The sequence below is a fragment of the Colias croceus genome, chromosome 6 (assembly GCF_905220415.1).
Source record: "Colias croceus chromosome 6, ilColCroc2.1".
NCBI classification, from domain to species: domain Eukaryota; kingdom Metazoa; phylum Arthropoda; class Insecta; order Lepidoptera; family Pieridae; genus Colias; species Colias croceus.
The window spans coordinates 6,340,251-6,365,690 of record NC_059542.1 but is presented as its reverse complement, the minus strand read 5'-3'; the positions used below and the strand labels follow the sequence as shown (position 1 = coordinate 6,365,690).

At 31.7% G+C, this 25,440-nt stretch overlaps 2 protein-coding genes across 2 annotated transcripts; both read left to right on the top strand.

Annotated features, from left to right (window-relative positions):
• Window positions 1-206: 206 nt before the first annotated feature.
• Window positions 207-3,837, top strand: LOC123692297 (endocuticle structural glycoprotein SgAbd-2-like). The gene is made up of 4 exons (XM_045637028.1): window positions 207-300; window positions 1,894-2,156; window positions 2,366-2,615; window positions 3,177-3,837. Exons 1-4 carry the CDS (start codon window positions 289-291, stop codon window positions 3,273-3,275), a joined length of 624 nt encoding a protein of 207 aa, XP_045492984.1. The 5' UTR covers window positions 207-288; the 3' UTR covers window positions 3,276-3,837.
• Window positions 3,838-8,436: 4,599 nt separating this feature from the next.
• On the top strand, window positions 8,437-15,216 carry LOC123692299 (endocuticle structural glycoprotein ABD-4-like). Its single transcript, XM_045637030.1, has 4 exons — window positions 8,437-8,527; window positions 9,847-9,974; window positions 10,963-11,134; window positions 14,336-15,216. The coding sequence occupies exons 1-4, from the start codon at window positions 8,525-8,527 to the stop codon at window positions 14,477-14,479; spliced, it is 447 nt and encodes a 148-aa protein (XP_045492986.1). The 5' UTR covers window positions 8,437-8,524; the 3' UTR covers window positions 14,480-15,216.
• The last annotated feature ends 10,224 nt before the right edge of the window (window positions 15,217-25,440 follow it).

Genomic DNA, 25,440 nt, shown 5'->3' with positions numbered 1-25,440 from the left:
AATATGTATAATTCCATAAGTATATACATTTTTCTCATATACAATTGTTTTTCCTGCAAGAAAACTCCGTGCTCATCCTCCAAAAACACTCTGATAAGAAACAGAGGCATCTGATAAAGCTAATCCAGTATTGCGGAGACAAATCGGGTATGAAAGTGTGATGTCTCAGGGCAGAGCGCGAGTAAGTGGCAGGGGTGAAGTATATAAGTGAGCGTACAACTACCACTCTGAATAGTTCCAAGAAGACACCGTGCTCCACTGTTGCACGCGCACCCACGCACAATCACAATGAAATTACTGGTGAGTCCAAAAAGTCCATTAAATAATCTATTTAATCGCTGCTTCCATCTCAACAATCCTCGATTATCCTCTGAGCACGGGATCGAAAAGGAAAGTATATTATGTATCCGTCAATTATGTTTTTACTTCGACGTAATTAGGTCAGGCTGATCATTTGGAATGAATCTTGCTAATGTAAGAGTTTCCGCAATCAGAGGCTGTAAGAGTCAACACAAATAAGGTCAGTAGATATGTCGGTTGTTGAACTTTGACATAATAGCAGAGTTCTATGTAACATTGGTACTATCTTTTAAATGGAGTTATTCTTATTGATGATATTCATAATATTTACACTTGCATTTTTAAATTGAAGAATACAGTCCTTTTAAAGTATTTTTTTATTTTTCAAAAAATGCACTGAAAAATATTAAAGAAATATTTTTAGTATTCCTAAAATATCTTACAATTTATTAAATAATCCTTACTTGTAATAGGCTTAAATAATAACTGAAACTTACATAATAAAGTTACATTTTTATGCTTCATACATAATCTTACGCGAATATTCATTGTATAATACATATATCAAAGAGAAACATTTATCCGTCCATAACGGAACGTAATTGATAGAATGATTTCTGAAATACCTATTACTCATTGTCAATAAATAACCTCATTTAGAAAACATTATGTTATACAAACGGTCTCGTTCATCGTGTGGACACATTACATAACATCACTTTCTAGGTCACAATTTAAAGTTCAGGCCAACATATTTTTTTATTAGTAAACTATATTCGACTATGCAAATATAAATTTAATCGCTATTTGAAAATTAGAATAATTATGGGATAAAAATGTTAAACGTAGGTTAATTCTTTGTCCTACCGCAGAAAAATAATAAAAGTTCATAAAAAACAGTGATTTACATTAAATTATTCATTCACGTGTAGTATACGTGCGCGAGTATATTTGATATGCTAACAATTCGAGAAGAGTCACGGCCTTGACATACAAAGCCTGATCCCTTTCTTGGATATCATCTAATCAAGTTCTTTATCGAATTTTTGGAATAATTTTACATAAATTTATTCACGCTTAAGTCATGTATAGATTTAAGGTAAATTTTGAAAGATTTGTAGAGACTGTATTAAATTTAATATAATTTTGTATTGATGTAATATAATACAATTGCAAAAATGGTCGTTGGCTTGAACATGATCTATTTACTCGGTTCGCTTTTCAGTAACTGTTTTTTGTTATTTAATATTGTGTTAGATCATACCGGTCACGATCATTGTTACAAGCGTCTGCACTCAACTTGCATTGTGTAATGGAAAACATTGTTCGATGTGAGAGATTCAATGCTAACGAAGCGTAACTTTTAAGTACATCTCAATGAAAACAATGTCTAGTTATGGACGTGTTAAGCCAATACATGTTTTACTGGGCTCACTTTCGCCCAACCTGCGTGGCGAATGAGTGTCGCAATAATTTGGTACCTATTGTATCCGTCCCACCTGATCTTGCAACATCTCGAATATGATTAAGCTCTTCTCCGGCTGACATCATTTTGTTCGATTACTCTTTTAACTTATCATATGTGTATTTCAGGTAGTATTGTCGGCTGTACTAGCCCTTACAGCGGCTATCCCTCAACGGCGGGTATCGCTGAAACCTGAGGCCGCTGCAGCTGCTGACCAGCAGACAGCTGAACAAAACTACAACTTCCCACAGGGTGACTACAGGCAACAGCCCCAAGAATACAGAAAACCCGTCGAAGACTTCAGACCCAAAGTCCAGTTGGAAACTACCACTTTCATTCCCATCATCAGTTTTGACAAGGAACAAGGAACCGATGGAAGCTACAAAACAGCGTAAGTTGCATAATATTATGTCAATGTATATTCACTTACACTCGACTTACCTTAATAGTTTGCATGTAAATAGCAAAGTGGAATTATGCATTATGCAGTAAAATAAATATTTTACTCATATCAGTATAATAATAAAACAGAGTCTAATTATCACTCTTTTTTAATATTGCGAAGGCAACGTAATCAAATCTATATAATATTGATTTCAGTTACGAAACTGGCAATCACATTACTGCCAATGAGCAAGGTTACCTGAAGAACGTTGGCGAAATCTCAGCCATCGTGCAACAAGGTTCATACTCCTACACCGCTCCCGACGGCCAGATCATCACCGTCGAGTACACAGCTGACGAAAACGGATTCAGTGTCAAGGGCGACCATATCCCCACCCCCCCACCAGTGTCACCTGAAATCCAAAAGGGACTTGATCTCATCTACGCTGGAATCAAGGCCAACCAGGTAACTTTCTTTATTGCAACATAACGATGCGCTAACCCACATATTTTGCATTTGACCTTTAGGGTATTTTTAAAGTTTTAAAGCTATGATTGGTAAATTCTTGTATCGATGAATTGATGAAAATTTTATGCAATACTCACTCGTTATTCGATGAAATAAATTTATTTATCAGGAACTAAAAATACGCAAATTAATACATAATCAAAATTGCATAATACGTTAAACTACATGAATCATACTTTTGTATCTTCAGACAAGCTTATTCCGTGTTTTAAAATAAACTTTACGTTCCGAGCGTGTTTTTAACAATTATGTAAAGGAATAGTTAACACGAAGCTTAAGAGTTTATTTGTTTTAACGTGATAATCTCAGAAACAGCTGGACCAATTCCAAAAATGTTTTTACCATTGGATATTTACCTGATCCCTGAGTGCTCTAAACACATATATGTACCACGAGTGAAGCCAGAATATATATAAGTTTAAAACTTATATAATTTATCATTATATAATTATAATATTATCTTATATAATTTATAAAGTATTTTTTTATGAATTTCAGGAACGTGTTGCATCTGAACTTAAGAACAACCCTGAAGCTACCAGACAAAACGAAGAGAGAGCCGCCTTCGACTACAAAGGTCAATACTACCAACAATAAATTTCATGAAGTGGACTTAACAGTGAAATAAGTGACCCGCACTTTTTATCCGAGGCACATTGTTATTTTATAGTGCAACAGTAATGTAAAATGCTCTATGAGCATTTTCAAGTCAGTTTAGTGTTATAATAGAAGTTTACTTTTTTTACAAACTCCGTAAAGATTTGCGCCGGTACAACGTTTTCTTGATGTGATAATTCATAGTTTTAGATACAAATAATTGTAGCTGTTATCTGAAGTATATATAAAGATGTCAATCTTTTATATATTCAGTAACGTTCACACTGCCAATAATAGAATAAGGATATCTGATTGTGACAAGAACGATTTCTCCGAAAACATTAGGAAGAAAAATACTCATAACTACTGATAAATGATTATATATGTCACATAATTCTGATAACTCAAGACTGTTTATTGTTATAAAAGAGAAGAAAGTTCTTTTGTCATATTTTTGTTTACCAAAATACTTTTATGGATTTTGTACATAGCCTAATTTTTATACTATTTCAATAAAATGTTGAATAATTTTATAATAATAATAATAATGTATAATAAAACATGATTTGTTGTCATTTATGTACCTTTCCAATCTGTCAAGACTTAAAGAAAACATAAAGGGCTTTGGGTAAAGGTAACGTTGTGATGAACATTCGCGGCCAGTGGATGAAACTTGGATATTTTATAAGAACAATATATTTCGAGCAAATGTTTGGTTTACCGAATAATTGTGAGCAAACATTTGGTTTTGTATTATTCATTTACCTAGAATTTAGATGATTTATTATAAGATTTTTCGGAGTATAATCAAAACGATGTTTAAGAACGCTTATATACGCAATATATTGCTGTTTTAAAATATTATCCAAGTTTAATCACTGGCCGCGAAAGCCTGATGCCACTAGCCCATACAAAAGTACCCAAACCCCTTTATGAAATGATCAATAATTTTATATTGATATCCGTCTGCTATTCTACATTTCAATATATGTATATATTTATTACTACTATATAATTCAATCACTACACAGTATAAAACAAAGCCACCGTCTGTGTGCATGTATGCTTAGACCTTTAAAATTACACAACAGATTTTGATGGAATTTTTTAAAGATAGAGCTACTCTAGAGGAAGGTATATTATAATTTATTAGATTTTAGACAAACCGGGCGAAGCTGAGGGAAGCTAGTATATTATAAAGATAACCGATTCCCTACCCATACTGTTTTAAACAATAAGTTTTACTTTAAATTTCCTGTATTTTTTTTTTCATCATTATAGTAATAATTATTACCAACATACCGCAACAAATCAGGATGGTGAGAATGCATGTTTTTCGGACGCTCCGATAGGAGTAGCGCACACCACCGAAACTCATCAATGTTTATAAGTAACACAACAGCAAACCAGAAGTATATGTAAAATAAAAAATAAATAAAAATAACCTTTAAGTATCCAGTAGTAGTCCATTAGAGGAATCCAAGAAATCCACTAAATTTTACAAAAGTTTCGATCGGATTCAAAAAATTATTTATTATGGAAGCAATGTAGAAAGTAAAAAGTAAATTCGTTAATTTTTAAAAATATAAGGGATCCTGAAAAATGAGTCGAATATTATTATACCTCTAATTATCTATCTTACTCTAACTCTAGTGATTCAGTCAACTTGTGGAATTTGTCGAGCCTCTTTCGATTCTATGGAAAAAATAATCAGAAAATATATTACATACTACGTAGGATTTTTTGAGGGATACTACATAAATAACGAAGGTCAAGGTAATGGAAGGTCAAGAAGGCTAACAAGACTTTATAGAATACTCAATTATTTAAATTTATGTGAATAGAATAAAATAAAATAAATCCATCAATTCGAAAATTAAACATGTCAATGAAATGAAAATGCTTGTGTTAATCACAATTTACGATCATTATTTTTATTATTTTTTTATTTTCACGTATAAATATGTACGCATTGTAATGCCTTATACTTAAAAAAACAAGATATAGTTATTTGGAAGGCTTACGTGGGAACATAAATTCGACGTGCAAAGGCCTAAAATTTTTTCTAATATTATGTTGTGTGTATGTGTTTTCTAAATTCTTGCAGATAATACAGATAATTGACAAAATATACATGAAACAGCTTCCTTTAATTATTTTGTAAAATTAACTATGTTTTTATTAAAATTAAATTACCAATAAATACTTCAATTGAGATAAGAGTTTAGTCCTTGTTGTCCGTTTTATTTAACAATGATGTTCTAAAGTATCTCTTAAGCAAAAATTATTTAGTTATGCTGCTTCAACTTAATAAATAATTCAAAAAAAAAAACGCAAAAAATAAATAACAATTTAATGTAAAAAACATTAAAAAGCTAAGCAAGTCTACGAGTATGCTACGCACAATTATCTTGAAGCAAAAGAGTTCAACGCTTTGCCCACGCAGTTTATTTATACGTAATTTTATTAAAATTATAATCAGCGTATGTTATTAGTGCCACTAAATACCACCCGCAAAACAGGATTTAAGTAGTGATTTTCTTTGGATGTTCATAAATATTTCTCAATAAATACCTGCCCTTTATGGACACCAAATGTCCGATTCAGATGATACCTCCGTAAATTCACTAACCTCTATGTAGTAATTTAAATTCACTACGTCATTAAACTGTCGCTAACTAAATTAAATTTCGTTAATATTTCTGAATATAATTATAGTGTTACCCATAGTAAGAGCATTTGGTAAAATTTTAGCAAATACGTATGAAAATAAAAGACGCTGACATTTTCATCAACGCACTTTCATATGTGACATTTGATTATCGATAAGCTAGAGAGAGCTTAGTATTGCAGAATCTACTTGAATATATTATTTGATGCGAGCTTCCGTGAAGTGTTACCATGAAAATATAATAATAAAATTACCCTAATAGCATTCAGCACGTTCTAATATTTATTTGTTGTCTTTCAATAATGATGTATTTGATTAAAGGGTCAAAGGTTTGAATTGACATATAGCATACATAGAAATAAATCATAATTGTGCCCGTTAACACTTTATTCAATATTATTTTGTAAGATTCAAGGCAAACAAGTAACTAGAAAATTTGTAAATAATATATTTTTGATCTATCTCAAAATTTAATCGAATTGAGTAATATAGTCTTCTCCCTTGTAATTCCCGAATAAACTGTTATTTTCAAACAACTCGAATTTTATATTGATAATCTGTATTAAAATATAAGAAGTAGGTTATTATTAAAGCCAATTTTATTGTGAACCAGAAAAAATATTGAACGAGTATCAAAATTCAATAAATACTGTTCAATGAAAAGGTCGCGTAAACACGTAACTGTTCAAAATGTATGTAGAATACGCAGCATAATTTAAAAATTTAAAGTCATGTCACGAGAATCGCGTGCATCATACAATATGTAGGAATTAGTTTCCACAACAATATGTACACAATCATTGTTTTATTACTTTATAAAAAAATCAAAAGACGCCGAAAGCTATTTCGCCACAAACTTCATCAAAGTTTTAATAAGTTTAATCGTAAATTCAATTTCGATAGCATTATTTTCAAAACTTACTTATTGCTTTATAATTTTTTTGTTGTAATGCATGAATATTTGCACAGCGTATTTTGTTTCCCACAACCATCTTTGGCTTTAGATTAATTTTATTACATGTGTATATTTATGGATACTTGAAACAGTTCCTTAAAGACGACAATTACGGCGACATACAACAGCATCAAAAATACAAGAAATTATTGTATTTAATTATATTTTTCCATCCTCATTAATGTCCATCAATAAAATGTATAATGGGCGAAGAGACACAAATACCAGTAATAGCTCTTACAAACAATTAAAACATGAGCCATGTCATGTCACGTATTAGTGACTAAGATTATAATTTAAATTTTTAAGATTTCAACTTTTTGAAGTTAAATAAAATATTAAATAAAAGTTATATAAAGTTAGTTCATTGTGTCATTTTTAAACTGGTCTTTAACAAGGTAAGCCAGTCAAACAGATAAAATAAGCGATTTCAAAGGAAGATCTTGTGAGGATCCTGTATAACAATAGCTTCTGCTACTGTAATAAAAGTACATAGTATTGCAGTAATCACTGTTATCTTCAATGTTGTTTGAAAGTTAGATGTTACGATAGTTCTTTTAAATTAATAATTAAGGAGAACTCAAGTAACTAGAAAATTTGTAAATAATATATGGTTAAAGTAAAGCTTTGATATTTTAATATCGAAAAATATTAATTAATGGAAAAATGATCCATATTCACGAGGTACACGGTAACTCACGGTAACTTCGATAAGTCCGTGGTTCGAGACCAGGCGAGCGCGCAGGAAATAAATTGATTTTTCAATTTATCTGCGCATGTTGTAACATCACCACTGCTCGAACGGTGAAGGAAAACATCGTGAGGAAACCGACATGTCGAAGAATTAAAAAGTTCGACGACATGTGTCATCCACCAACCCGCACTTGGCCAGCGTGGTGGATTATGGCCTGTACCCTCATAGGAGGCCCGTGTCCCAGCAGTGGGAACGTATATGGGCTGATGATGATGATGATGACACGGTAACTATATTTCAGAATGAGCGCCATCTAGTATCACACTCCTAATGTTCCTGCATCAAAATGAGATGACTGAAGTTATATTTTTTTTCTTTTCATATGTGTACTTTTTCATGACTTTTATGCATCGAAATATTTATTTTAAAAATTATATGTGCGTGCTAATATTGTGTTGGAATCGTGCTAAATAAATTGTGATCTTTTTTAAGTATCTAATGAAGAAGATGCAATTTTTTATTATCTACATATACAATTAATTAGGAAGCTGTTAAAACGAATTAAATATAATTGACTTATATTGATGTACAAAAAATATCATTTTATTATATTTATAATACGCTAATGGTTTTATTTTGCACTTTGGCCGCCAAATCATAAATCACTCCATTAAATTTTAATATTATAAAACAATTAAGATTCCAAGAATATTTTATGTAATAATTTCCATTAAATTATATTAACATATAAACGATACATAATTCAGGTGTTCAAAGCTTATGTTTGGTGAGATGTATCGTAGGGATGAGTTTCTCGGGTCGCACGAAGTTCATAGGTAAAGATACTGGTATATAAACCCTATGCAGTGTCACTGAGCACACACAGACTGCATCTTTGGACATACCTGACAGTTTCTACTAATCCCACAATGGTAAGAAATTGTAAAACATTTTTAAATAAAAGTTTAAGCACCTACTGCGATTTTTTACAACTATTTTAACAATTTAGAAAACTATTTTAGAGTTTTAAAGTAAATTTTAAAATGTACCTAAATATTATCTAAAAAGATATGAGGAGTGTTGTCAATAATCCACAATATAGTGCTGTGTTTTTACGGTATAATTTAGCTCTAATTTATTTTCAACCTCCTCATAATTTCAATTAATCCGATTGGCATATTAAACTGTTTAAATCTAATTTGCAATTAGAATAATATACTTTACAATTACTTATATCTTATTAAGTGATAGTTTTCGCAAGTAGGTACCTAATATTTAATACCTATTCTCTCTATTTTACTACACTTTAATATATCTTGAAAAATGTTCGTGCCCAAGAAATTATTACATTGCGAAATCGTTCCTTTCCTCAATTTACTACCACCATCATCATGTCATATTTTATGCATGTCACGTTTTACACGTGAGAAGCTTTAAGAAATTCTTTAGAGACTATTTCCTTTATTTTTACCCACAGCAAACTTTTCTTTTAAATCCATGTATTATATGCAGTATTGTAATACTCATTCGTTAGCTCATTAAACTTTTTAATGGACAATAAAATGAAATTAACCGTTACTTACCCCATAAAAACATCATAAAAGGCGTTTTTCTTCACCCACACCATTTTTCGTCATAAAAATTAATTAGAAAATTTGCAATATTATCTTAACACTGTTAGATAAGTTTAATTTAGAACGTGACCGCAAATAAATCACGTGCGGTTTCTCAGTTCATGCATTTCATTGTTCACGAAGAAAACATCCTGACAGCCTTCCGGCATTCGTTTAAGATGATATTGTATGCGTTTGTTGCATGAATGTAATAGTAGAAAATCGTTATTTCCTATTGACATTCCACCTTGGTATATCCTCAAATATTGTTATATAACTGAGTTTCCTATATTTCTGTTAGGTTTCAATAGGTTTCAATAGGTTTTATTTACGTCTAAATTAACTCAGTTATTTAGAAATAAAAGAGTTAACTTAGTAAAATAGTTAATGGTGATTTATGCCATAGAATAAATACCCGCCGCAGGTACATAATCTACGAGCAAATTTTGCATTTTCCAAGTGTATATTTATTAAACTCAGGCCGCGCGATTTCATCAAACATCAGATAATCGTGTTACAAACTTTGCTCGTTTAATTTCCCAGGCGTATTAAAACTTATATAATCATCAATATCATTTAAAGATTTATATATTCGATATATTTGTAAAATGTATGAAAAATATGTTATTTGGTTCCAGATCTCATTTGTTTTCTTATGTATGATCGTGTGCGCATATGGGGCGTCGGTACAATCACCCAACGAACAAATACCAATTGTGCGCTTCGAAACGGATGGACCGCATGTTGATGGTTCTTACAAATGGCTGTGAGTATACAAATTTATTTAGTGTAGTATTTTATAAGTGTTTCTTTGAAATAAAACTGGGAAATTTTTTTCTATTCAAAATACTGTTTAGTTGGTAAGGTGTACATTATACGCTCAAAATATACAAATAGGTAATCTTCTTGTTCGTGTATATCGAAGCCACAAAAAAATATAAATTATAAGTGTAATCAATAAATTTAAGAAAGCAACATTACAAAACAGAAAGACTTACTAAGATATAATAATATTTGGGGTATAATAATGAAAACTAGTGATTTGTGACAAAATTATAATTAAATGTTTAATTGAGCACGAACTCTTCACATTAAAGATAATTTCATAAACCAGTAATTAATTTGTTAGTTCAACTTTGCTCTTTCATATTACATGTGAGAATTAGATTTACAAAATGGCCCTCGAATTTATGTTTTATGTGATGTGTATACAATGTGATGCAATTTCATCTAATCGGGCTGAGATACATTATTGTATACAGATCATGGAATAGTTTTTACTTTTTACCGTACTAAACCTGTACGTTATATAATGTGAAGTATCCATTGCGATTTAATTTAATTAAAAATATTAGAACAATGGCCCTCCCAATCTTAGATCTATTTCAATTGTGCCCATTGCGCAACTCTTAAAGTTGCAGTTGTTTAAAGTTCAAGTATTCTTTAAAAAATAATAATACATTAGAAGATCTTGAATTGTTTAACTTATACTGATAACTGATATTCAATGTAAAAAAAATGTTATGTAGGCGGATGCAGTAACTTTTTGATGAATTTCTCAACAATACAGACAATGTTATTAGAAATCTATGACTACATACCTCACCTTTTATTATCAAATAGCCTTTGCATATTATACAAGACGTGTAACAATTTTTAAAAAATGATACCTACCTCTACAGGAAAGTTCATACAAAATACATTTCTAGACAACCTTTCTTTAAATTTACTTAATAGTAAGTTATGTTATACAGATACCAAACTGGCAATGAAATAAACGCAGAGGAATCTGGATATGTTAAAAACTTCGGAAAAGGGGAGGGTGAGGAGGTTCAGGTGGCGGAGGGGAAATTCAGCTACAAGGCGCTTGACGGTACTCCTATTGCCTTGACTTATATTGCTGATGAAAATGGCTTCCAACCACAGGTATGAATCTTTTTAAAGTGGTTTTATCATGTTCTTTTCTTTTTCTGTGAAAAGTAAAAAAAAATTAATTGTGTTAAAACTTAAACTATTTTCGAATCTAATGTACCTAACTGTCTCTATAAGTATGATTACGTCTTCTTCATATAAATTTATTGTTATTTCTATTATCATTAAAATTTAAACTTACCCATAAGTTATAAATGAACACTGCATAAATAGGATACAATCGAAGCCCACTGCTTACATTTGACTCATATTTTTGATCTATCTCAAAATTTAATCGAATTGAGTAATATAGTCTTCTCCCTTGTAATTCCCGAATAAACTGTTATTTTCAAACAACTCGAATTTTATATTGATAATCTGTATTAAAATATAAGAAGTAGGCTATTATTAAAGCCAATTTTATTGTGAACCAGAAAAAATATTGAACGAGTATCAAAATTCAATAAATACTGTTCAATGAAAAGGTCGCGTAAACACGTAACTGTTCAAAATGTATGTAGAATACGCAGCATAATTTAAAAATTTAAAGTCATGTCACGAGAATCGCGTGCATCATACAATATGTAGGAATTAGTTTCCACAACAATATGTACACAATCATTGTTTTATTACTTTATAAAAAAATCAAAAGACGCCGAAAGCTATTTCGCCACAAACTTCATCAAAGTTTTAATAAGTTTAATCGTAAATTCAATTTCGATAGCATTATTTTCAAAACTTACTTATTGCTTTATAATTTTTTTGTTGTAATGCATGAATATTTGCACAGCGTATTTTGTTTCCCACAACCATCTTTGGCTTTAGATTAATTTTATTACATGTGTATATTTATGGATACTTGAAACAGTTCCTTAAAGACGACAATTACGGCGACATACAACAGCATCAAAAATACAAGAAATTATTGTATTTAATTATATTTTTCCATCCTCATTAATGTCTACAATAAAATGTATAATGGGCGAAGAGACACAAATACCAGTAATAGCTCTTACAAACAATTAAAACATGAGCCATGTCATGTCACGTATTAGTGACTAAGATTATAATTTAAATTTTTAAGATTTCAACTTTTTGAAGTTAAATAAAATATTAAATAAAAGTTATATAAAGTTAGTTCATTGTGTCATTTTTAAACTGGTCTTTAACAAGGTAAGCCAGTCAAACAGATAAAATAAGCGATTTCAAAGGAAGATCTTGTGAGGATCCTGTATAACAATAGCTTCTGCTACTGTAATAAAAGTACATAGTATTGCAGTAATCACTGTTATCTTCAATGTTGTTTGAAAGTTAGATGTTACGATAGTTCTTTTAAATTAATAATTAAGGAGAACTCAAGTATGTTAGACGTGTTAAAAATACGTATAGAATTTTTGAATGATTTTCTATAAAAATGTTATTGTGAAAGTGATATTAACACCTGTTACATATATGCAGAATGACCCGCCCGTATTGCCCTTGACATCTTCTCTTCGCATTCACGGCGCTCGCGATGTGTCATGTAGTTTGGCTTGGTTATAGTTAAGTTACAAGGTTGTTTACGCAAAAAATCGCATAAATCGTAGCGAATCTAACAAGTTTTATAATTTTCATAATGTTTATATGTACGCAATATCGATATTGTTTATAATATTGATAAATTGAAACAGGTGCTCTGTATAAGTTTTGCTTAAATGATTAACGTTTCATTTGCCCTTAAACAGTATTTGAAATTCTGTATTTGGCTCTATAAGCGTCTATTTGACTCTATAGCTCTAGCGTAGTTAAAAAAGTGACCGTATTTATGTGAAGTTAACTCATTGTTTGTAGATATTGTTAAGACGAGATTACAATTATCGCTTATCTATTGCCCACGCACAATATAAATCACATACAAATAAGTAGCCATTGTCTCGGAGATGCTACATTGATGAATGGCGCGCCATATAATGCTCATAATGATGTTACATAAACTGACATTTATTCATTATTACGTAGGTTTGTAGATTCGACTGCAACCAAATTTCAAATAACAGGTTTGTTGCAACTTTTCTGAATGAGGCTGTGGAATTAATTATACAAAAACTTACAATCTGGATGATGCTGCCCTAAATCTATCGAGTTATGGAAAAATATATTTTTAGGATAACTGTCTAAATAACAATAAAATTGGGTGTGGTGAGAATGTAGAATATAAATAACTGTATAATGCACGAATGTCTCAAACCAAGTCTGAATCATCGTAATTGCGTAAGAACATAAAGGAAGACATATTCTGAGAGGCTTAGGCGCGGGTGTAAGGTTGGCTAATGTGTGTAAATGTCACTTCAAAATATCAAACTCCGACCTGTGATCTAGGCTTAGGAAATGGGAATAACGTTATTGTTGACATTGAAATTAAAATTTCAATCGACATTCAACCATGTTACGACCCATGTGTCTCGGATTCCGTTGGTTTCTGTGTTTCTGTCAATCACGCAATCTAACCGGTAGCATTACTAAAATTCGAGAAATCTTCAATTTAAATATTATTGTCATAAATTATTTTAAAAAGAGATTTCATTTATTTCACAAAGCTTTGAGAAGTTGAATTATATACTTTAATAGGTAGATAAATACCGATTTACACATTCTTCGACATAAATAAATATGTACTAAATAGCGACATCTATATGAATGTGTATAATTTTACGTATTTTGTGGTAAATAGGACACAATAAATAGACTGAAAGTAAACTTCAATAAAATGTGTATAACTTAAATATAAATTGTCTCATTCCAAAAATTTAGTTTTTAGTAAATTTAACGAAAAATAAATAAATGTTTTGTATGATCACAATTGATATACGTGTTAGTTAGAAGCCTAACCAACGACACACATCAGCAAACATTCACGCTTAAATATTAATTATATGCATAACTGTGACTGTACCTACATATTATTTTCTCTTTTATTTGAATCGACGTAAAAAAATAGAGGAGGCTTGCAATTCGATAGAGTTTTTTGTTTTCATTTTTTAGCTTTGATACCTCGGAACTTTTGACTGATTTGATTTTGACCAGATTTTTTTTAATTATAAAGCTGGTGCTTGCCATGTGGCCCCATTTAAATTTGGTTAAGTTCTGACAATTCGAAAGCGGATTTTAGTATTATTAATAAAAACATAGGTATATGTATATAAAGCTAAATTCATTTTCATTTTACTTGCATTGCAGGGAGACCATCTGCCCACACCACCGCCGATTCCAGCAGCAATTCAAAGAGCACTCGAATATTTGAAGACCTTACCACCAACGCCAGCGGCCAGCAATTTGCAACCACAGTACCAATCCCCTGGCGCGAAAAATAGAAGATTTTAAACCCACTTGGACCATTGACTGAAGATTTTTCACATTCATTATTGTAAATATCGCAATCATCATTATTAGAATTACTTGAGTAACATTTTTAAGAGTTAATAACCTATATTGTATATGTATAGAGAAAAGAATAGCTTTTTTTCTGTTAATGTGTATAAATAAAGCTACTTACTGTCTTCTAGTTGTATGAACACGATACCTTTTTTATTCCGATGATTCTACTGTCCGTTATTTGTAAAAGATGTCAAATTAAAAAAGCGGTGTATTGTTAATTTTTCCACTAGATATACTTTAAAATAATTATCTATAAATTCATTTTATTATTATTATTAATATTATACGTCAGATTTCAATGCTACAATCATTGAAAATTTAAATCCTTCTTTATGGTTGGAGTCATTTCATGATAATTATTTTTAATATTATTAATTATAAATGTGCACCATGGCAAGATGTTACAACACTACACATTTTCGTTATTTTCGGTACAAATTAACAATTGTAATTATGATTTTCGTGTTTCTTTTTTTAAGTAAATGAATAATTCGATTATTTATTCGATTAGGGTTCTATAAAAATTATTTTGCTCCAAGCACCGTAAATTTCGATATTTGTATTTAATTATAATAATTAAAGAAGATAACCAATAACTAATATACATAAGAGCACATATTATTCTTCTTTATTAATTCTTCGATGTTAAATCTATAAAATCTAAATTAAAGTTCTGAAATATATTTTTCGTCTTATTACTTTATTACCATCTACCATTAGAAAATGTTTCCCTTGATACAGTGCTACTGAGGATTTGTTGTACTGAGTACACCTCAAACAAAGTCGCTTTCTCTGTGCCTATGTCCCTTTGTATGCTTAAATCTTTAAAACTACGCAACGGATTTTGATGCGGTTTTTTTAATAGATAGAGTGATTCAAGAGGAAGGTTTTAGTATATAATTATTTAGGTCTTAGACAAAGCGGGCGAAGCCGCGGGCAGAAAGCTAGTAGTATACTAAAATATCAATGTAAAAAGTACAAATGACATTGTTTGTTTCTGGACACCTTAACCTCTTAAATAACTACTACTTTACGAAAAAATTTGAATCTCTTTATTGAAAAAATATTGACAAATATGAGGAATTTATTCATTGTATAAAATAGAATAAATAAAATAGAATATATAAAGCACATATTTTATCACAACAGTTATCTAAATGCAAACAAATATGTTAATTCGGTTGCGTAAAATATAATGGAAATAATCGATTCATTTTAATATTGTTAAACAAGGCATATAAATCCGTATCATAAAAATTTAACCTCGCCTTTACTACACATAGGTCTTCTATGAATACTAAAAGCCAAATGAAATAGGCTGTTAACTATATTTTTTACGTAATAGTAACTATTTTTGTAATCAACGCGTTATAATGAATTGAATTGGTAGCTCAAATATTTTTAATGTATTTTACTTTAGATTATCAACTGACTTGAAAAAAGGAGGAGATTCTCAATTTAAATGATTATTTTTTTTATTTCAAAACTTACCTTCCATTACCACCCTTCCATTTGAAATCAGAATGGTTTATAATTTTAAAAAAATTGTATGAATTATTTTGTGTTCTTCGTCATACTTTTACCTTGTAACATTTCCTTTCCAATTTGGTGATTCACTGAAAGGAATTTCCTTAGTCTTATATTCCTAAGACGGTCTGGAAATCGATCTGAACACTACGAACATTGATCGCTCATTTGTAAGAAAACATTATTAATGAGTATTCTGCAGTGCTGACGGATATTATATTATAGCCCTCCTCGTAATGTATTACAAAGCAGTGGTTATCCTTACATCTTGACTATAAATCAAAAATTATATATTAAAATAATGTCATTAATTAAGGCTTTAGTCCACTACTTCTATGTTACTTTAGATTTTTGTGATGAAATATTCAGAATACAAAATGTAAATAGGTGAAATGCATTTATTTTATTCCTCTGTAAAGTAAAAAAAAAATATATATATAATATGTATATCACATAAACAAAAAAATAGACTTTTCCAAATAACGATAAGCCATTTTTAGCTCATACTGTAGAGCATAAGATGAATAACGATCTAATTATGCATACTTATACGATAATATACAAGCTTATTTATACGCTAACGTTTTTGTGATAATTTATAATACATCGAACACTATATGAAACATTGCTTCATATGTGACATGCACTTTGCTTTAACAAGAATTATAATTAAGTCTATCATTGTAGGTCCAAGCTTGATAAATTGGATCCTTTTGCCAGCTGTATGGTTATTACACGTCTTACACCGTTTTGCTTTATTGGGGTAACGAGGTCAATAATTGTGTGTTAGTCAATTATAAGAAGATGTCGTTCACCCAACGCGAACAACTTGCAGAAAGTCATCAATCTTGCAAGCTTGCGTGCGAAAATTTTTGACATTCCATATTGCTTACTGCTAAATGTCAATCGAGTTGGACGATCGGGACTTTGCTATTATTTAGGATAAACATTTATCCAACTTAGTGGAAAATAATGAAATATTGAAAATATAAATAGAATCGTATCGTTAAAGATCATTATAATATAAAAATTATACACCAAATAGTACTAATAAACTTTGATGGAAAACCAATGTAAATATAATATTATACCAATGGCTTATGGTAAAAGCTAAGTTCAATTTTTCCTTTTAAATTCAATATTCCTGTGTATATATATATATATATATAGATATCTCCATGGGCACTATGTTGATCAAACGTGCCATATAGTTAGTAATTATTTGATCCGTTTTCACTTGTTGATCCGGTTGGTATTTGTGGATCCATTGCCACACCACCGTTCGTATGTGGATCCGAACGGAGCCACAAGTGTCACCATCAGTAATAATAATAATTACGTGCTTTTTATATAAATCCACCTTTTTTGCGTTTTTGCTCTTGTTGATCCGATTCAAATGAGCCAATCAGAGCCCACCGAGCTCAGTCATTGGTCGCTTGCGGCCTTAGCCATTTGAAGTCTTAAAGACATTTATTCCCGTTATAGAAACGTATGTTGCCGTTCGCCTTCCATAATTTGTTCGGATCTTCGGGAGGGCAAGATAGCTAGCTCGTCTATTAGGATAGTGGCGATTTGATGTTGAAAATATAATATTTGTATTTTGTATTTATGTTTCTATGTAGCGCTTTGCGGATGAACATACACGTAATATAAAAGTATAATTGTTTTAAATTCATTATTTTAGTGTCGTCGTAGATTTTATTTGTAGAAGTTAAAAAAGGATAGTTAAAGATAGTTTTAATGATTTTATTTTGTAAAATTTGGAGTGGCGCTAATTTATTTTTGTAAGCACTCCCCGATACTTCTATTAAATACATTAGGTGCGGCTTTACTAACGTGTTGTAGATGGTGTGGCGTAATTTATGAGGAATGCAAGAAGTAAGGTATGATTTAATTTTTAACCGACTTCAAAAAAAAGGAGGAGGTTATCAATTCGGCCGGTATGTTTTTTTTTATGTATGTACACCGATTACTCCGAGGTTTCTGAACCGATTTACGTGATTCTTTTTTGTTCGATGCGGGATGGTGTCGAATTGGTCCCATAAAAATTTTATTCGGATAGGCCCAGTAGTTTTTATTTTATGGGCATTTTTGTCTGTATTTGTAAATGTTGCAAGTGCAAGTTTGAAGTCGGTTGTTTTTAACGCAGTTATCTACTTGTTCTTTGATGCATTTAATTGTTTTTGTAGTAATAGCATCAAGACCTGTACTACAGTTTGAATTAAGGTTATTTATAATTATATATTTTTTTTACTGGCTTTGGTAGGTCTGAACTTATTAGTGAGGTAATTTTTTAAAATTTCGTAGTTGTCTTTAGATTTCCTCTCCTTTGAGTTATAAGATGTCGATTCTAGGAAACGAGTAAAAATTACATTTTTTTCGCGGCTCTTTCTGTCCCGTAGTTCCTTGATTAAGTTTTAAATTATATGAAGTTGATTTTTAGACGTAAAACCCGATGGATTGGCTGACTGATTTATTGATTAAAGATTTAATTCCAGTGATTTTATTTTACTCTCACCCTAGTTTATCTGGGATTCTAATTGAGAAATAGTACTCTTCAATATGTTTTGTTCAGTAATTATCATACATGCTGATGACTTAATTTCATTGATTTGATTCGTATTTTGGCGAATTAAATTCAAGGATTGTTCATTGGACGATTTAATTTCGGTAATTTGTGTTTTTACCTCAGAAATGTTTTCATGAATTTTGTTTACTTTTTGTTCATTTGAGCATACATATTTTTCAAGTAATGTACTAATACGGCTCAACTCCGACCGAATATCCTTCATATCATCACTAAATCTGCAATCTGGTTCTAGCGGTTGTTTCCGTTTTCTGTAAGTAATTTGAGTATCAGTTGGCGTAGAACTCGTAGAAAACGAACTTAGCTTCGATAGATCGGGATGCGATCCACCGGCAGTACCCACTGCACCACTGCTGGTTAAACGTGTTGGCGATTTGCGTACACTCATATTTACTCCGTAATGGATAATTTGTGCAGGAATATGAGTCGTCATTTGTTTGACCTAAATCTAACATTTTAATTATTTTATCAGATTGATATCAGAATCAGAGCATAGGCTACGTCAATAAATATTATGATAATTATCTTGATATTTACTGATGATTCAAGAGGTAGGTTGTTATTTGTAGGATGCATACTACTTGAGAATTATCACCGTCACTGTATGACGAAAGGTTCGTCCAAATATCTATCTTTTTAGGGTTCCGAATTTTTAGTTTCACAACGTTTTCTATAAGTTTCAATTGAATTACGGTCGACTTCTTCAACTTCCATAAAACTCAGGAGATTTTTTGCTAGCCCTAATTTCATATCCCCATGTCAATGTCATGCAAGTGCATATAAATGGAACAGATCAACATACGACTTATGATTTGGTATATAAAACGGAGTCAAGAAGTGTTTGAGCATTTCAAAATTTGAACCGTTACGGAGTCGAGTTCGTCTAGTCTAGGCGGATTTAGCAATGTATGGAACATTACCTAACTATAATATGTTTGTGTACGGAGCCAACAAATACTGTAGGGTTTACGAAAAATAATCTATGTTACTTAATATACAGTTTCGTTTTGTCGGATCAAATAAAGCTGTAATTTTGATAGTATAAATGATAATGATCAACACACGACTTTGGATTTGGTATATAAAATGGAGCCAACAAGTGTTTATGGGTTTCTGAATTTCGGCCGTTACGGAGTCGATTCAGTTCGAGATCTTATCAATAAAAATGTTGAGTATATCAATTTCTCCATGAATACGTTTGGCAACGTCGCCCAAAAATTTGCGCCGTTGCCACTCCGGGCAAGATCTATGCAACCGGAGTCGAGTAAAATGGGGGAAAAGGTGGAGTCAGGAATGCACGGCAGTCGGGCTGGATCAACTTAGTGCCCAAGTTGGTATTTATATATATATTTATATATATATATATATATATATATATATATATATATATATATATATATATATATATATATATAAATACCAACTTGGGCACTAAGTTGATCCAGCCCGACTGCCGTGCATTCCTGACTCCACCTTTTCCCCGATATTACTCGACTCCGGTTGCATAGATCTTGCCCGGAGTGGCAACGGCGCAAATTTTTCGGCGACGTTGCCAAACGTATTCATGGAGAATTTGTTATACTCAACATTTTTTTTTGCTAAGATCTTGAACTGAATCGACTCCGTAACGGCCGAAATTCAGAAACCCATAAACACTTGTTGGCTCCGTTTTATATACCAAATCCAAAGTCGTATGTTGATCAGATCCAATATATATTATCAAAATTAAAGCTTTATTTGATCCGACAAAACGAAACCGTATATTAAGTAACGTAGATTAATTTTTCGTAAACACTGCAGTATTTGTTGGCTCCGTACACAAACATAAGTAATGTTCCATACATTGCTAAATCCGCCTAGACTAGACGAACTCGACTTCGTAACGGTTCAAATTTTGAAATGCTCAAATACTTCTTGACTCCCTTTTATATACCAAATCATAAGTCGTATGTTGATCTGTTCCATTTATATGCACTTACATGACATTGACATGCGGATATGAAATTAGGGCTAGCAAAAAATCTCCTGAGTTTTATGGAAGTTGAAGAAGTCGACCGTAATTCAATTGAAACTTATAGAAAACGTTGTGAAACTAAAAATACGGAACCTTTCGTCATACAGTGACGGTGATAATTCTCAAGTAGTATGCAGCCTACAAATAACAACCTACCTCTTGAATCAGGGCAACTCTTTGGCGAACTCTACACGTAAGATCCATATTGTGATCCGTCAATATTTACTATCGGATTACGATATTTATTGACGTGTAGGGTAGTGTATTGACGGATCACAATACAGGGTTAGTTTTCAATGACCAGACAAAATTTAAAATTAAGATCTAGATATTAAACCAAAGGTACATTTGAAACATTATTGTCGAATAAAATAAAATAAAAATAAAAGCATTCATTTGAAAATGTCTTAAAAATTGCCTAAATCGTAAACACCGCCAGAATCAATGCACTTGGGTGCGTGCGCGCATCGCCAAATTTATGTGTGTGCTAACTTCTACCTATCTAGGTTGTTGAACTGAATTGTGCTTTTGTAATGTCCACACGTTCGCTTTTTAGTGGTGGACAGGAATGAAATCTAATTTAAAAAAAAAAACGTTATTTTTTTCATTAGATCTAAAATGTTATCGATTCTGAACCATTTCTGAAAATTTGGCCGGTCATTGAAAACTAACCCTGTATATCGCTGGATTTCTGGAACTCCTTGTGATCTGATCCCAGGACCTACATCGCAATATTTATCTTGCCGTCATCACTTCTGGCTCGTACAAAGAACGTTTCAGTACTGACGCGATATGTATTTATGGTGTAGGGTGTGCTGTGATCCCTCCCAAGATACATCAGTAAATATCAAGATAATTATCATAATATTTTTTGACGTGTAGCGTTCGCCTTTGCCCTGATTCTGATATCAATCTGATAAAATAATTAAAATGTTAGATTTAGGTCAAAAACAAATGACGACTCATATTCCTGCACAAATTATCCATTGCGGAGTAAATATGAGTGTACGCAGATCGCCAACACGTTTAACCAGCAGTGGTGCAGTGGGTACTGCCGGTGGATCGCATCTCGATCTATCGAAGCTAAGTTCGTTTTCTACGAGTTCTACGCCAACTGATACTCAAATTACTTATAGACAACGGAAACAACCGCTAGAACAAGATTGCAGATGTAGTGATGATATGAAGGATATTCGGTCGGAGTTGTGCCGTATTAGTACATTATTTGAAAAATATGTATGCTCAAATGAACAAATAGTAAACAAAATTCATTCAATTAAACATTCATTTCAACATTTCATTCAATTAAACAAAATCATTTCGGCGGTATGGCAACCATTTAGAATCGTCTGAAAAGTATGGCATGGCGATTTTCGTAAATGGCTGCACGACGATGGTTGCCTGTGCAAAAGATAGCCTGGTACCAATGGTTGAATTGTTTTATAAAATCAACGCATTCGCGTCGGTATGGCGGGATTTATGTCACACCGGAAAAGTATGGCATGACACTACCGTCTACATCTTTTTTTATGGGCTATCGGTAAATTCTAAAATGTTTGTGTTACAAATCGTTTGACTTTCGCTATTTTTCCGACGAGTTCGACTAACGCCCACGCGACTAAGCTGCCGGTACCAGCGTTCACACCATCATTTTTCTTTTTGTCATTGCGTACTAAGACCCCTGTAGAACCGCCATCCTGTTACAAATGACTCGAAATTTTGTGTCAATATCTCCCGATCTACTAGGTTTGCGAATCGACAGCTCTCTAAAATGGAATCATCACATCGACCATCTAAAAATAAATTATCAGCACTTCTTAGATCTCTGCGTAATATTACTTCTTGCATTCCTCATAAATTACGCCACACCATCTACAACACGTTAGTAAAGCCGCACCTAATGTATTTAATAGAAGTATGGGGGAGTGCTTACAAAAATAAATTAGCACCACTCCAAATTTTACAAAATAAAATCATTAAAACTATCTTTAACTATCCTTTTTTAACTTCTACAAATAAAATCTACGACGACACTAAAATAATGAATTTAAAACAATTATACTTTTATAATACGTGTATGTAGATCCGCAAAGCGCTACATAAAAACATAAATACAAATATTATAATCTCAACATCAAATCGCCACTATCCTAATAGACGAGCTAGCTATCTTGCCCTCCCGAAGATCTGAACAAATTATGGAAGGCGAACGGCAACATACGTTTCTTTAACGGGAATAAATGTCTTGAAACCTTCAAATGGCTAAGGCCGCAAGCGACCAATGGCTGAGCTCGGTGGGCTCTGATTGGCTCATTTGAATCGGATCAACAAGAGCTAAAACGCAAAAAAGGTGGATTTGTATAAAAAGCACGTAATTATTATTATTACTGATGGTTACACTTGTGGCTCCGTTCGGATCCACATACGGACGGTGGTGTGGCAATGGATCCACAAATACCAACCGGATCAACAAGTGAAAACGGATCAAATAATTACTAACTATATGGCACGTTTGATCAACATAGTGCCCATGGAGATATCTATATACACATATAGATAAATAGATATATAAAAACATATATAAAAATATATATATATATATATATATATATATATATATATATATATATATAAATACCAACTTGGGCACTAAGTTGATCCAGCCCGACTGCCGTGCATTGCCGACTTATATATATATATATATATGTATATTTAGGTATAGTGATTTTATAGAGATTCAAATCTGGAATCGCTTAATTTGTAGGCGTAGAGCTAACCACTAGATCATCGACACATTTAAAACTCAAACCTTGTGAATAAGGACACGATATATTTGCAGATAATTTAATAATAATTCACTGTATCCAACTTCATCTTCGTAAACTGCAGTTAATAGCAGTGGTTCTAATTTATGCACATGTTTTGATTAAATAATAAACACCATGGAATTCAATTAGTAGTAGAGGTACTCGTAACTCGTATCGTTATACGTCATCATATTATCTTTATCATTACAAAGAGGGAAAGGTAGCTTTTTACGGATCGCAGCTCTTAAAGAAAATGTCAAATTTTGATGCATTTTTTCGTATGTGAAAGCTACTGGAACTTTTACTTTTTTTTGAGTGGACATTGAAACTGAAATTTCTAAATAAATGAAATAAATGCAGATAATGTAATTGAATGAGTCATGTGCCATTCAACGGGTCTTTAAAAATGAAATAAAGTACAGCCACATTTTGCAGTCCACGTAAGCGAAGCCTTGGGCGGAAAGCTAGTCACTCGCTCCGTCAAGAAACTAACTTTTCATTTTATTAAGGACTAGCTTCCGCCCGCGACTCCGTCCGCGCGGATGTCGGTCTTCGCGTGGATGGTTATTTCTCCATTTTGAGTACCTCTGTCAATAACATCTTATAAATATCTATTGGACCCAATTCCCAAATACGGCTAGGCCTATAATAATACGCAACGTGTGTTCGCGGTTCTACGTAACAACGTCTATGGATAAAACTGAAAAATTAAGATTAATTTTTTTCTACGTATTTTTTCAGGATAAAAAGTATCCTATTTTACGCCCAGGATAATAAGGTATAATTATACCAAGTTTCATCGAAATCGAACCGCTAGTTTTCACGTGATGCCTTCACATACAGACAGACAGACAGACAGACAGACAGACAGACAGACAAAAATTTTTTAAATCACATATTTGGGTTTGGTATCGATCCAGTAACACCCCCTGCTATTTATTTTTTCAATATTTTCAATATACAGAATTGACCCTTCTACAGATTTATTATATGTATAGATTGGAATAAGTCAACGTGGACAATGTAACGATTCATATCAATGCTTAAATATAATGTAGGTACAAATCGAATTAATGGAAAACATTTTTAGACTTAAAATCCGCTGCAGGTGCCCACTAAACTAAAAGTATACCTAAATAATAATTAAATTGGTTTCTTACTTAATATCTGAATTCAAATAAAGATTTATTTATTTATTTACTTTTTAATACATTAGGTATTTGTTTAACGCTTAACAGTTTACATTATGTAAACAACATAAACACGTATAATCGTAGTAATTTCTCACACCAGTCCACACCAACGATGGTCTCCTTTATAAAAGCGATAAAGTAATAGTGAATATTAATCTTTGTTTCATTTGATAAATATGTTGAAATTTATAACAATAGCAAAGGTCATGGATCAAATAACATAATTACAGAATTTGAATAACAATCTGTTATTGAACAGCTATTTTATGATACGGAAATAATAATTTGTTTCTATTTTATTAATAAAAAAAAAACATACTCACCAAGGAGTGAATTATTATTTACTTAATATATATTTTTTTATGTCAGAGCAAACAAAGGGGCAGGTGGGCCACCCGATGTTAAGTGGTCACCACCGTCCATTAACACTAGTAACGTTCGCGTTGTTAGTGTTACTGGTGCTTTACCAGCCTTAAGGACAAATAAGCTCTTTTCAATTCGAATTTCAATTAAATTCATAAAAAATTACATTTACGTATTCGATACAATACGATATGAGAAACACACTTAGAATTACAAACGTTATGTTTTTGCCCTTAATTTTTGCCCTTTCAGATATGAATAATGTATATGACAATCATTTTATGTAAGTGATTTTGTATTTTTAAACTAATAGGGGCATATGATCTAAGTATTACCATCCTCAGCCGTGGATGGCTTCCCCATATGTACCTATGTTTTATTTAGATTTGGTGTCATCCTTTAATAGAATTTCTGAT